The following is a 12,742-nucleotide window of genomic DNA, read 5'->3' as shown; positions in this document are numbered from 1 at the left end:
GAACAAAAAAGCTGCAGCATTTATTTATAAAACATTGTATATTTATTCTTACATGTTTAAACTTCAGTCACCTTCAGAGTACTCTCCATTGGATGCAATACACCTATCTAGAAGTTTTTTCCACTGTTCAAAACAGTTTTTGAACTCATCAATTTTGATGCCTTTTCCTGCTTCTGCTGTTTTTTGTTTCACCTTTTCCAACCAGCAAAAGTCCCCTGGTAAGGCCTTTTCTCATGCACGGAAACCAAAGAAGTTGCTTGTGATCAGGTGAATAGGAGGGTGGGGCACGGGGGCCATGCCGTTTCTGGTCAAACAGTGCTGAACATTCAGTGCAGAGCGGGCAAGTGCGCTCACAAATCACCCATCATGAAATGGGCAAACACACTGAAAGAGTCTTAAAAAAAAAATTCACTGAAGCAGAACACAGCCTCTCACAACACCACCAGCTCGTACAGATACAGATGGGTTCGTAGAACACTCACCTAGCAGGGGAAGCCTGCGTTACAAGGGTCCCACCCTCCCGAAGATAGTTCCATTTTCTTTGGGTCCCCCCACATATACTGAGTAACCTAGTGCACAATCTAGATTATCACCCACAATCCATCACCCCAAAAGTTCCCTGCTGCCCCCTGCTGTCAGTCTGCCTTTAGCCTCTTTTAAGCAGGAGGTCAAAGTGGTCAAATCTGTACTGCAGAAAGATGACTCGGGCAGCAAGGGGCGCACAGCCTGGAACAGAAGGAAACTAGAGGCACAGAGGGTGCTGAGGAGACCCCCGAGACGGCACAGGCCGACATAAACTCAGAGCCAGGGAAAGCGGAAGACAGAGATGGATTGGTAAGCTCAAATGGACCCAGAGAGTGGGATCAGTCTGTTTCTTTGGGTTCTGAGGTCTTCGGGGCTCAGGCGGGAAATGGGGGTAGCAGTCCGGGTGAGGTATGAGAGACTGAGGCTGGACAGCACGACGGCAACCAGCTGCCCCAGGCAGGGACGCAAATCCCAATTTTTACGCTTGCTGGCTGAAGGACACGTGCCTGGCCCCTCCCCCACACAGAAGACTGTGGGGAATCGGGAGGGACAGGAGGAAGAAGGGGTAAGCAGTTCAGTTTGGACAGAGGTGTCCGGTAGCGAACAGGCAGGTGAGCGGAACAGGTTCGCTCATGCGAGGCTGTCACTGGAAACACAGATGGAGAATGATCGCCACCCAGGTGAACTACGGCCACTGCTGAGAGCGGTGTCAGCCTCCTGGCAAGACCACCCGTATTTTGGCGTGTGACCGGGCCCACTCAGAGCACGCACTCACCTGGGAGATGAGCTTCTTCTGGGCCTCCTCCATGACCACGTTCGCCAGGGCCATGTCATCTTCTTCCATCAGGAGGTCCTTATCTGGTTTTGATCTCATGGCCAAAAGCTTGATTTCCTTGGAGCTGAGGACCTCGAAGGTATCTGAGAGTAAGTCACTGGCTTCCAGGTCCAGGGGCAGGACGCCATCGGCGAAGCACGCTGAGAGAGCGCAAAAGAGGGGCTGCTGAGAACCAGAGGGGTCCCAGAGGGTGGGCCCCACAGAGCTAGGCGCGCACGTCTGGGCTGCAGGGGTCTGTGGGGCAGGGGTGGTGTCCGAGCAGGCCCCCGAGCGGGCTCCCTGCAGGACCAGACCTGTCAGACCGTGAGCAACACAGACATTTCGCCCCAAACGCAGCATGCCTACCCAAAATGCTAAGGCAGATTTTGGAAGTGATATTGAATCGCTGTTCATCTGTGAAGTGCTCTAGAAGAAACTTGTAGATTTTCATCCGTTTTTCCTTGTTTGTCTTTCCCTTCAGTGAAAAAAGCCGCTTCTCTCTGGCAAAACAAGACCGTTTCAGCTCGTCACATGGGCAAAGATGACTGGGACTTGAACAGTGTTTCACAGCGCCCCCCCCCCCATTTCCCCCCAGGTGACAAGCACTTCCCCAGGACTATGAGCTGCGGAGAGGAGCACAGAGCCCACCCGGAGTCCCAAGTCACAGGGCCAGGGGCCAGGCCCCCTGCTTGCTGCTGGGCTCCCTGCTCCCCCCGCCCCCAGGGCCCTCACTGACCTCTCTGACTGGGGGAACTTGTTGTACTTCTCATGCTTCTCGTAGTTATTGAAGTGGAAAATGCACTCAATGAAGTGTTGGAAGAACATGACAGGGTTCCTCTTCAGTAACAGGTGAGCCAGGCAAAGCTCCCCGAAACTGCAAAAGAAAGAGACCATTGGCTATTTGCAGACAGGTGCTAAGCAACAAGAGCTCTGTGAAATAGCGGGGAACTGTGAGTTAGGGTGAGGGGTGCTAAACCTCTCCCAACATTCAGCTTCACTCAGGTCGAAAAGAAGACACAATGCAGCTCCGTCTGTCCATTCTTGTACAATAGCATCCTTTCTGAATCTGAGGTCAGCACAACGGCTTTCCCCTCGGCCAAGTTTCCTTCCCAAATCTAAAACGGTGGCACTACTCCGCGACACTTCAAACGGGAAAACAACTGAGCTGCCCCCAACCACTCTCGAAGCAGCGGCTGTGGTCCTGCAGGCTGATGCAACAAGTACAACCAGCCGAAAGGGACGCCTGGGCTTCGACCTCTGGCCTTCGACCTCTGGCCTGTCGTCTGCTGCCCACAGCAGGAAACGAAAAGCAACCTTAGTACCAGGAACTTTTTCAAGAACCATGACTGATTACAAGAGTTTCATAGTTTGGGTCAAAATGGCAAGCACCCTCCTCAGCCAGCCTCGGGCTCTCATTCCTCCCGTGTACCTGACCCACAAGAGGCATCTAGCACGCATCCGCAACACTACACAGGCGGCCCTGATGTCGCCAGCACTGCACCAACCTGAAGGGCCGATGCCATGGTTTCCCAGCCCCAAGGAACACAACGGAGGCCAGACTGTTCACCCTCAGGGTCCCTGACAGCTTCTGTGTCGTCGGCACGGTCGGCGAGACGGCGCCGGGACCCGGCCTGCAGGTGCAGGTGCCTGGGTCCACTCACACTGCCCACAGCAGTGTTTTCACTGCACTTCACAGCTACGTGCAATTTCCACCTGCACAGGCGCACCAGGCAGCCCCCACAGGACAGGTGTGGGGACAAGGACGGGCCCAGCGTTCTGTCCCCTGCTGCTGAGCCCATTACGGCCTGCAGGAGGCGCGTCAAACCCAGGCTTCTCCTCAGGCTCATTCACACCAGCACCCTCAGCACTGAAAGGTCATGGGGTGGTTCAGCAGTCACGATGTAGAAATGAGCTCGGGTGAAAATCCCGCTCTGAATCACGACACTCGGACTATGCGCTGAGGAAATAAGGGAGCAGCTTGACATAATCGTGAGAGCAAAACCCCATTGAATGGGGGCAGTCCCAGCAGAAAGGCACTCCCGGCCAGCGAGAAGTGCCGTTTGACCGACGGGTCCAGTACGCTCCGAATCCGCTCTGAAACAGCTGTTTCCTCGGAACCTGGGACAGAGAGGCAGAGGAGGTCACAGCCTCTGATGAAGTTCTTTTTAAACCAGGGTTACTTCAGTAAACCTTCTGTGACAAGAATGAAGAAAACCACTGAGTAAACAAAAGCAACCCCCAAAGAAACCCCAAGACTTCACCTTCTCTGGTATTTTATCACGGCCAACCTACCAGGGCAGAGCAGCTACCTGGGTTTTCTTCTCAGACATGAAGTCATTCATATGAAAGTGTAAAATCAGACAGAACCCAATAATTCTTCTGCAAGAGGGGCTGCTCTGGGCTTGAATCTGATGTCAAATGCTCACCTACTTAGATTTTGGATCAAGAACACATACAGGGTGAAGTAACCACTAAACAAGATACTTCAGTCTATTCCCTAGTGAATAAATAACAGGCTCACCAGCTACACAAATAAATTCAGTGTGACATAAATTACGCAGAGAAGGCCATCTGCTCAAGGCTGAGAGCAGGCTCAGAGCTTCTGCACCAGGCCCAGTCCAGCGCAGTGCGCAGCACGGCTAGCCCGCAGCGCCCTCTGCAGCTCTGATGGGGTGGGTGGAGGCTCGCAGACCCTCCTAGCTCAGTAAGTGCGCAGAGGAACTACTTTGTCAGCTGAAAGTTAGAAGAATTTAGCCCTCTCGGTAATGCCTCCTGGAGCATTCCATTGGGGTGGTGAGAGGTAGCACTTGTCAGGTGCCTGGGATAGAAAACTTCACCAGTTCTACAGAGGTCTCACTAAGTTAAGCACGCCCTGCTCCTTATCCCTGAGGACAATGAATACAAACCATACCTACTCACACCACCAATTCAGTGACAGTCTAGAGTTCACACAGCAAGCACTGCATTATGTGAAAACTAAAAGGAAAACCAGTTAAATCTGGTAATAATAATCTTGCGGAAACAAATGATCACTCTCTAACTAAGAATCTAAGCCCAGGTGTCCAACAGTCCTGTGAGGCACACAGGAAGAGCAGTCTGTTCACGCCCGTTTTCAGATTTAGTGGGAAACAAAGTCCCAACTCCCTTCAGAGGTCACCCCAAGCCAGATGCTGTTCGGAAGCAGATCTGCACGATGAAGGCTGCTGTTAATGGAGGCGCAGCCCTGATCCGGTCTCTCTCGGGTTAGAACTGGGGGCTCAGGCCCATTCCCACCAGAAGTCTATCTGAAACTTGAGGCAAGCTGCTTCCTGTCTCTGTGTCATCCCAGCTGCCGCCCAAACCCAGCCTGGCCCGGCCCGTGGCCCTGACCTCCGTCCCTCCCCCGTCTGTCACTGTGTGTTCCCTTCCTCCTGACCTCGCTCCCCAGGTCACTTTCCCCGAGCCCCTGTGCTCGGCAGGCCTGGTCCCACGAGGGGTCAGCCTCCAACCCGTCCAGGCTCCCTCCTCCTCGAGGACAGCCGTGGACACGGCCTCTCTGTGATCACGCGGGGGAAGCTGCCCTCCCCCCCCCAACCAGGGCATGGGGACCACGCTCCCCAAGGGCGTTTTCTGTTCACCAAATGGTCACTGAGTGTCTACTCCACCCCAAGCTCTTTCACGGGGCTGGGATATAGCATCCACAAAATCTCTGCCCCCGTCCCAGGCCCAGAAGCTCACATGCTAGTGGACAGACCGATGTACATATGGTACAAAAGATGTTGTCAAAAGTGCTCTGAGAAAAAGACAGTTGAGGGAGGATACACGGAATGGGTTAGGAAAAAACACGACTTCTTTACCTGGTTCATACAACACACGGCCTTTCTCTTGAAGCTCCTGCCACCTCTTTTGGCCTCTAATGCTTGGTAACTGCTTCCTAGTTTTCCCCATTCCAAATCCTAACCTCACTGCCGTGGTCTGAATGTTTGTGTCTTCTGCCCTAAATTCCTGTGCTGAAAACCTAACCCCCAAGGAAAGGGGGACTTTGGGGGTGATTAGGTCACGAGGACAGAGAGCCCTGGTGAATGGGATTAGTGCCTTGTAAGCAAAGCCCCGGGGGGATCTCGAGTCCCTTCCGCCATGAGAAGATACAAGGAGGAGTCTGTGGAGAGGGCCTTCACCAGAAAACCAGCCCCACTGGCCCCTGGATCTCAGGCTTCTGGCCTCCGGACTGTGAGAATAAATGTGTTGTTTGTAAAGCACCCGGCCTCCCAATCTCTGAGAGCACCTTTGACGCCCAGAGGAGTTCATCTCACCCCTGACTCTCCATCTTCTCAACTTCATCGACTCCAGTGACCCTCACATGTACACTGCTGTCACTCTGGAGACATGTCCTGGCCCTTGTCCCTGCACCTGGAACACCCCACTTCTGATGTCGAAGAATCCACTTCCTGACCACACCCCCTACCTACTCTTTGGCTCTGACCCCCTCATCCCCATTCCACTTGTTCTACAATGTCACTAGGCCCTGTAGATCCGCGACTACTTCCTTTTCTCCCAAATCATGCAATCCCTGTCTTTCCTTCTTTTCTATCTCAATGGTCCATTATTTTTGCCAGTTTTGAGGGGCGGGGGGGTTGCCTTGAACCTCTCTGGCTCCAGCCTTCTTATACTTCTGCAGCATTTATCCACTTAAATGGAAACAATCCACTGATTGTCTGGCTGTCACCCTGTGACTACCACAAAGTACTGTACTACAAAGCCACCACCTACCTATTGGGCAGAGGAGAAAATATATCACACTATTTTGTAGCCCCCCAAATTTGGTGTTCACTGCCATATGGCCAATTAAAAATAGCATACAAATTCGCTCACGCCAGAATCTTCAGGAAATTCAATTGGACCAAAAAGAAATTCAACAGCTCTGCCACTATGGTCTCTTTGGAAGACAGGTATTAGCAGGCACATGTGGAAGGAGTAATGTGTCTAACGTAAGCAGACAGGCCTGACCCTTGGCCTAAACACAGGGGAATGGACTAATTTAAATGACAGTTAGCAAAGATGAAAATCGTGGTCCACATTTGACCACAATTCAAGAAAACACAGAATCAGGTAACTGGGAAGATTTAAGGGGGAAATATGAAAACACTGTAAGAGGCACTGACAATCCTACTGGACAGTAAATGTACATCGGTCCCTCCAGTTCCGTTCTGATTCATGCTCTGATCACCTGAACAACTGTGTATGTTTTACACGCTAACCAGCGCTCTTTCTAACATGTGTGACCAGAGGCTGACAAACGTGGAAGAAACAGAAGAGCAAGATAAACAGCCAATCCACTTGCCAGGCTCATCACCTGAAAGCCCCCAGGCACTTCCGGCCATGCCTGCTCCTGGGTTCCGGTCGTGTGAAGAGCCAGGGGAGCCGGCCTCACGGCACAGGGCAAAGGTGAGAGGGCACGCACAGCTGTGCCAGCCTCTTTCCCAATTGCAGAAACAAAGCAAAAGTAATAGGCTGAGCTTTTTGCTTCTGACTCTAGAGAGCATTAATTAAAATGTTCACCTCTATTTATTATGTAAATAGTTTATTATATAAAATGTTCCTCCTTGGAAAATTATACCTAATGGAAACTGAACTCATAAATTCTTTCAGTGACACTTTAGAACCAGAAGGACCCACTATTATAAGCTATTTTATAGTTAATGAACTTTATGAAGAGCTTTTGCCAATTGTGGTAATTTTTGCCATGGCATTCAATATTCTATTTTCCAATTGCAGATTTTATTTATTTACTTTTAGAGAGAGTGGCAGGGAAGGAAAAAGAGAGGGAGAGAAATATCAATGTGTGAGAGATACAGTGATCAGATGCCTCTCACATGCCTCCAATGGGGACCTGGCCCACAACCCAGGCATGTGCCCTGACTGGGAATCGAACTGGTGACCTTTTGGTTCACAGGCCAACACTTAATCCACTGAGCCACACCTGCCAGAGCACAGATTTGCTTTAAAAAGAATAATTCATACAAGATAGTAATTTAGGTTAGCAAATCCTGTGAGATCATTTTCCAAACCTGGAAAATAAATCTTTAAAAAAATTATTGCATGACAGGAATTAAGTGACTAATCAATTCCCTTCCCTTCCAATTCTTAAGAAACAGCCACTTCCCAAGAGCCCTGTAATTTGAATAGTCTATTTCATACTGTGCAATTGTGTCTTAATTTCTAGAATTTCTTCTTAAAATTTCTGCACTTAAATTTTCAACTCTATCAAAACTCCCATTCTGCTGGCCTAGAAACCAGAAGCCAACGGTTGATGGCGGCTACTCTATAGTTGACCATGACAAAGGCACTTCTTTAGGAAGAGTAAACAAAGCCAGCAAATGTGGCCAATGCTGAAATTATTCAATGGTCAAGCTGAATGCATTTTTTTAACACTTGTATGCAAAATAAAGCTTTGTTAAAAGCTTAGTATTTTAAATATCTGCTAATTTTCTGGCAACTGCCAAAAGCTCGCTAAATGCTCAATAACTGAACTCTAAGCCAATTTTAAAGACAAGAGATCTACTGCAGACCAGAAGTTCGGCAGATCATTCAGCTGCAGGACATGTGAGGGAGAAAATTTACCTGGCAACGTCTGGGTGTGGGTCAATCAAAGTGCTGACGAATCGAAAGAACAGAGAGCCCTTCCATTTCACAAATTCTTCCTGTACCAAAAGAAATGACATGATTGAGGAGGGTTTCTCACACAGAAACAGTAGAAGTATTCACTCACAAAACCAACTGGGATCATCCTTTTGCTTAACCTCTCACCCGTCAGCCAGCTGAGTTGTCGGTGGCGCATTAGCAGTTTGTTAGCCCTCAATTCCCAACCGCCCCAAAGGCGCCTACCAGCCCTTAGTCATGACAGAAGTGGGGGATGTGGGGGCAGAACAACACCGGCTCTTCTGCTGTTTTAGGACCGTGACTCACTGCACACGCCTTTAGAAGGGCATGCCCCTGGTTTCTGCAGCAGGCACACGGTGTGTGAGAAGATGAGTACACGAGTACACAGAACATCCGAGAATAGATGCACATCTTAGTTAGATGTCCTCTTTTTAAAGATCAAATATCGTTTCCCCTCCTCGTAGGCATGACACGTGTTCTCGACATGGGTAAAAGTGTCTGATGCTCTGAAGAGCTTTGCAGCTCGGAGTCCTCTGACAACGACAGGTCTCGCTGGGTCCGCAGAGCTCTGCTATGCTTCTGTGAGGCAGCCAGGGAGACGCTGGGACCCTCGCTTTACAAATGAGGACATCACATCTGAAACACCACCCTGTGCAAAAGTCGAGAACAGCAGTTCCAGAACTGGAACGAGAACTACTCGTTCACTGAGTGTGATTTTCTCTGCAAGGCATTCACTTGCAAAATTGAAAATTTATGCCACTTGACAGGATATCTGAACGTATGTCCAAAACAAATTTCAGGAAATAACAATCTGCTTTGAAGGCTGTACAAGACATTAGAAGAGTGATTATTTTAAACCAAAGATGAGGCCTATTGTTTTTGGATTCTACTAGCAATCAGCACATTTCCTATGCTACTCAAATGTTCCCTTAAACCAGAAGCAAAGCTGGAGAGAATCAAAGGACAGATAGACAAGCCTCATTCCCATACGAACCTGCAAGAGATTGGTGAGCAAGATGAGCGTCTGCTTTCGGATGAACGGGTCTGGATCCTTCAGACACATGGAGATATTGGGGACGTACTTGTCCACCATGACAGTGTACCGGATGCAGAGGTCACACAGGACGATGACCACGTTGTTGCGAACGGCCATGTCTTCGCACACCTCCAGCTCCCTCACCAGGGCCGGGACGCTCTTCTTTGCCAGATCCTCGTGCTGTAAGCACAGCTTACCTGCCCAAGAAAAGAGGAAGCCATGGCTCTACTCTGTCCCAGCAGGCACAGGTGCCTGCACCTTCTCTGCAGATGTGCTGCTATGGATTTTATTTAATCAAGTTAAAATGCTTCAATAATCACAAAAGAAAAAAAAAAACAAGGGAAGGCAGACCCATATTAAATATTAGAAAATGCAAAATATCTTAAGAAAAAACACCTCTCCCAACCCTCCAGGATATATATTCCTTCTCTACAGTAAAAATATTTTCCTTTTAAAGTCAGCAGTTGAATTTTGGAGTTATCTACTTCCCTGGAAAATGACCAATAAAATTAACAATAAACGTGAAATTTGAGCTAGGTAATTAGAAAAGAATGATAGGTCATTTATTTTACCTCTTTTTCACAGGAGAAAGAAGGTTGTTTTTATTTGTGTGTGTGGTGGGGGGGCTTGTATATATGTGGTCTATGGAATGTTTTGCTCTTATTTACAATTCTTTGATATAAAAAAACCATTATTACAAAAACATTCATGACTGTTATCCAATATTAAATAATCACAATAGAGGCAAAAAGGATGAAATTATAAATAGAGGTTAGTGTCTTCAAGATTAACACCAATTTGAGTTCATGAAGAAATACACTTCTAACTCATCTACTGGTCTGGGAAGTACCCGGTAACTGTCTGTTGTAAACTGAACTCAGCACAGTACACGGCACACAGCACTCGATGAACAGACTTCATGGTGCTACGTTAGGAGTATAAAAAGATAAATCACAGGGACAGGAATAACTGTCCACAATTAACGTAGAAACAAAAGCTCTCTACAGGGAGTGTCCTGAGTCTGATGTCTCGGGCAGAGCTGGGTGCTCCTTTCAGAATTGCCTCAAAACTCCCAAGAGTTGGAGTACACGTGTGCTCAGCACTATGTAACCCATTACTGGCTCATTTAAGACAAAAAGCCGCCCAGGGAACTAGGCTGCACAAGTGATCCTCTGCCCACACACTATTCTTACTCACCAAGGGTAATGATGGCGTGCGCTCTAATCACAGAAGGCATGACAGAGCCTTTGAGCTGGGAGAGCGGCTGAGAGGCTGGGGCTTCGCTGCTGCCTTGAGAGGGGGCTACTACAGGGAAAGGAAGAAGGGCTTAGTAACAGGACTTCGGAGCTCCCCCAGACTCCAGACCACACCTGCAAAGGACGATGCTGAGTGCCTTACAATGATCCGCGTCAGCAGAAGAAGCCAGAATGGACTGGATCAGAAGGAAGGCTCGCTTCTCCACTCTGGCAGGACAGAGCTGGGCTATATCCCCTAAGGTAAAAATATACTTCACCTGCAAAGAAAATTGGTTTGCAGGAGAAATTAAGCAAAAGGAAAGTTAAGTCAAGCAAGACTAAGGACACATCAATGGAGTACTTTTTTTGTCCTCTGAGTTTAAAATAACTATTTTTCCCATAAAAATAGCCATTTAAAAAATTCAGTCACTACTTAACAAAATTCACCGAATACTAGGGTGACCAGATGATTATGTCGCCTACATCTAGACTCTTCTGCAAGTAAAAAGGGGTGCTGCTCACACTGATGCTGCGCTAGTGGGCGTCAGCCTGGACCGCCGTGGGCAGCCAGGAGCACCGAAGTCCGACTCACAGTTCCCCCACCCGAAGGCTGAATCTTATTTTTGTACACAACTTTCTTTTCAAAGTATGTTTAGTCACAAGGCTTTATGTTTGCTTTTTTAATACACTTACCAATTGTGCTATTTTGAAGTTTGCAATTACTACTCTCAATATTAGGCACCCCTTAGGGTCAATGCAGACAACAGCCACATTTAGTGACCACAGCAGTACGTTACAAACTACGCACGGCCTCGCAATTTGTCGCATCACTGCACTGGTAATAAACATGTGCGTCGTGTCTAATCCCTTGCCGTTGCTCGCGTCAGCGCTGATGAACACCTCTGAACTTTGCGAGGTCTACTCCCTTCAAAGTGACGTCCAGAGTCAAAGGGCACACGACCTGCTGTGCATTGTACGCTCATTTCCAAACTGTGTCCTCAGATTGGTTTACTATCTGAACTCCCACCCAGAACTCAGAAGTACTGCTCCCTCACAATCGCCACTGCTGTGTTCATCAGGGATATTCTGCTTAGCAGTCAAGTCATGCTGCTTTTAGTAATCCCCAAAAAGGCTGATGCTAAAGAGTAGAATGTTAGATAAAGGCTTATTTTAGATTAAGAAAGCCACTAAACAGTCTGTGTTTAAAAAATCCCAAACGTATTATACCTGTTAGTGAAATGAAGAAATATTTAAAGAAGAATGAACTGAACAATATATACAGGGTAAAACTTCTCTCTATATATTTTGACTAAAGGGTAGATTTTGGTGACATATTTAACAGTGAAAAAAAGCCGTAGGGGGAAATAATGCTGGTCAGAATAAGCATTTTTCTGCCCTGGCTGGTGTGGCTCAGTGGACTGAGCACTGGCCTTTGAATTGAAAGGTCATGGGTTTGATGCCTAGTCAGGGCATACGTCTGGGTTGCAGGCCAGGTCCCAGTTGAGGGCGTGTGAGAGGCAACGGATCAATGTATATCTCTCACATACCCATGTTTCTCTCCCTCTCCCTTCCCCCTCTGTCTTTAAAAAAGTACAGACATACAGACATACATAAGCATTTTCCTGAGTTTGGGCAGTGACTTACCAGACAAATTAGGAGGGCAAGACCCTCTAGAAACCCTGAGTCAGGACCATTCTACACATGGTCCTCCAACCTAAAATGTCCGAATTCTAACTGATAGAAGTATTTTTATCACAAAACTGTGCATGTTGATGCCTCAGACACAGGAGGCCTCCCCGTGTAACAAGTGTGAACATGGTCTTCCATCATGAGGTGCGCGTGCCAGGTGGCAGCACAGGAACTGGACCCGAGAGGGAGGGGCTCTGCTCTGCAAATGTTCAAACGGATGACGGAAGTAGCAAACTTGGGTTAAAGAATGGCCTCCACTGCCCTGGCTGGTGTGGCTCAGTGGATTGAGCACCGGCCTGTGAACCAAAGTATCACTGGTTCAATTCCCAGTCAGGGCACATGCTTGGGTTGTGGGCCAGGTCCCCAGATGGGGCATGCAAGAGGCAACCAATCGATGTTTCGCTCCCCTCTCCCTCCTTTCCCCTCTCTAAAAATGAATAAAATATTTTTTTAAAAAAGAATGGCCTCTACTGAAGGACATAACAACAACAAAAAGCGCATTATTTTCCTCACTGAACAAGTGTCAGATGCTGGAATTGGAATCCCACAACATATCGTTACTGACAGAGAGCCCCTCGCAGCAGACCACGGGCTCCGCACTCACTGGCTCTCAGGAGTCCCTGGCGCTGACCCAGTTCCTAAAGCAGGAACGTGCGTCGGACAACCCTGCTGCTCCAAAGTCGTCTGTGTTTTTGATTTCCGAATGCCTCATTTTACCTTAGACGTGACTTTAGAACCACTCAGCACTATTCCCTGGTTCCATAGTCTAATGTTCAAAAAGCCCAGCAGACAGATTATAAGTTT

At 48.3% G+C, this 12,742-nt stretch overlaps 1 protein-coding gene across 1 annotated transcript in view; it reads right to left on the bottom strand.

The window, feature by feature from the left end:
- NCAPD3 (non-SMC condensin II complex subunit D3) overlaps positions 1 to 12,742 on the bottom strand; it is a 61,689-nt gene that overhangs the window by 8,659 nt on the left and 40,288 nt on the right. Inside the window, exons 21-27 of the mRNA XM_037138288.2 lie at positions 10,413 to 10,527; positions 10,212 to 10,319; positions 8,973 to 9,211; positions 7,940 to 8,019; positions 2,076 to 2,213; positions 1,706 to 1,839; positions 1,301 to 1,500 (exon numbers count right to left, since the gene is read on the bottom strand). Of these exons, the coding sequence (XP_036994183.2) occupies positions 1,301 to 1,500; positions 1,706 to 1,839; positions 2,076 to 2,213; positions 7,940 to 8,019; positions 8,973 to 9,211; positions 10,212 to 10,319; positions 10,413 to 10,527 (1,014 nt within the window). The remainder of the gene's footprint in view (positions 1 to 1,300; positions 1,501 to 1,705; positions 1,840 to 2,075; positions 2,214 to 7,939; positions 8,020 to 8,972; positions 9,212 to 10,211; positions 10,320 to 10,412; positions 10,528 to 12,742) is intronic.

The sequence above is a fragment of the Artibeus jamaicensis genome, unplaced genomic scaffold (genome assembly GCF_021234435.1).
Source record: "Artibeus jamaicensis isolate MK-2021 breed Jamaican fruit bat unplaced genomic scaffold, CSHL_Jam_final scaffold_660, whole genome shotgun sequence".
NCBI lineage: Eukaryota > Metazoa > Chordata > Mammalia > Chiroptera > Phyllostomidae > Artibeus > Artibeus jamaicensis.
Note: the sequence above shows the minus strand (reverse complement) of the source record. Positions and strands in the feature narration are given on the sequence as shown.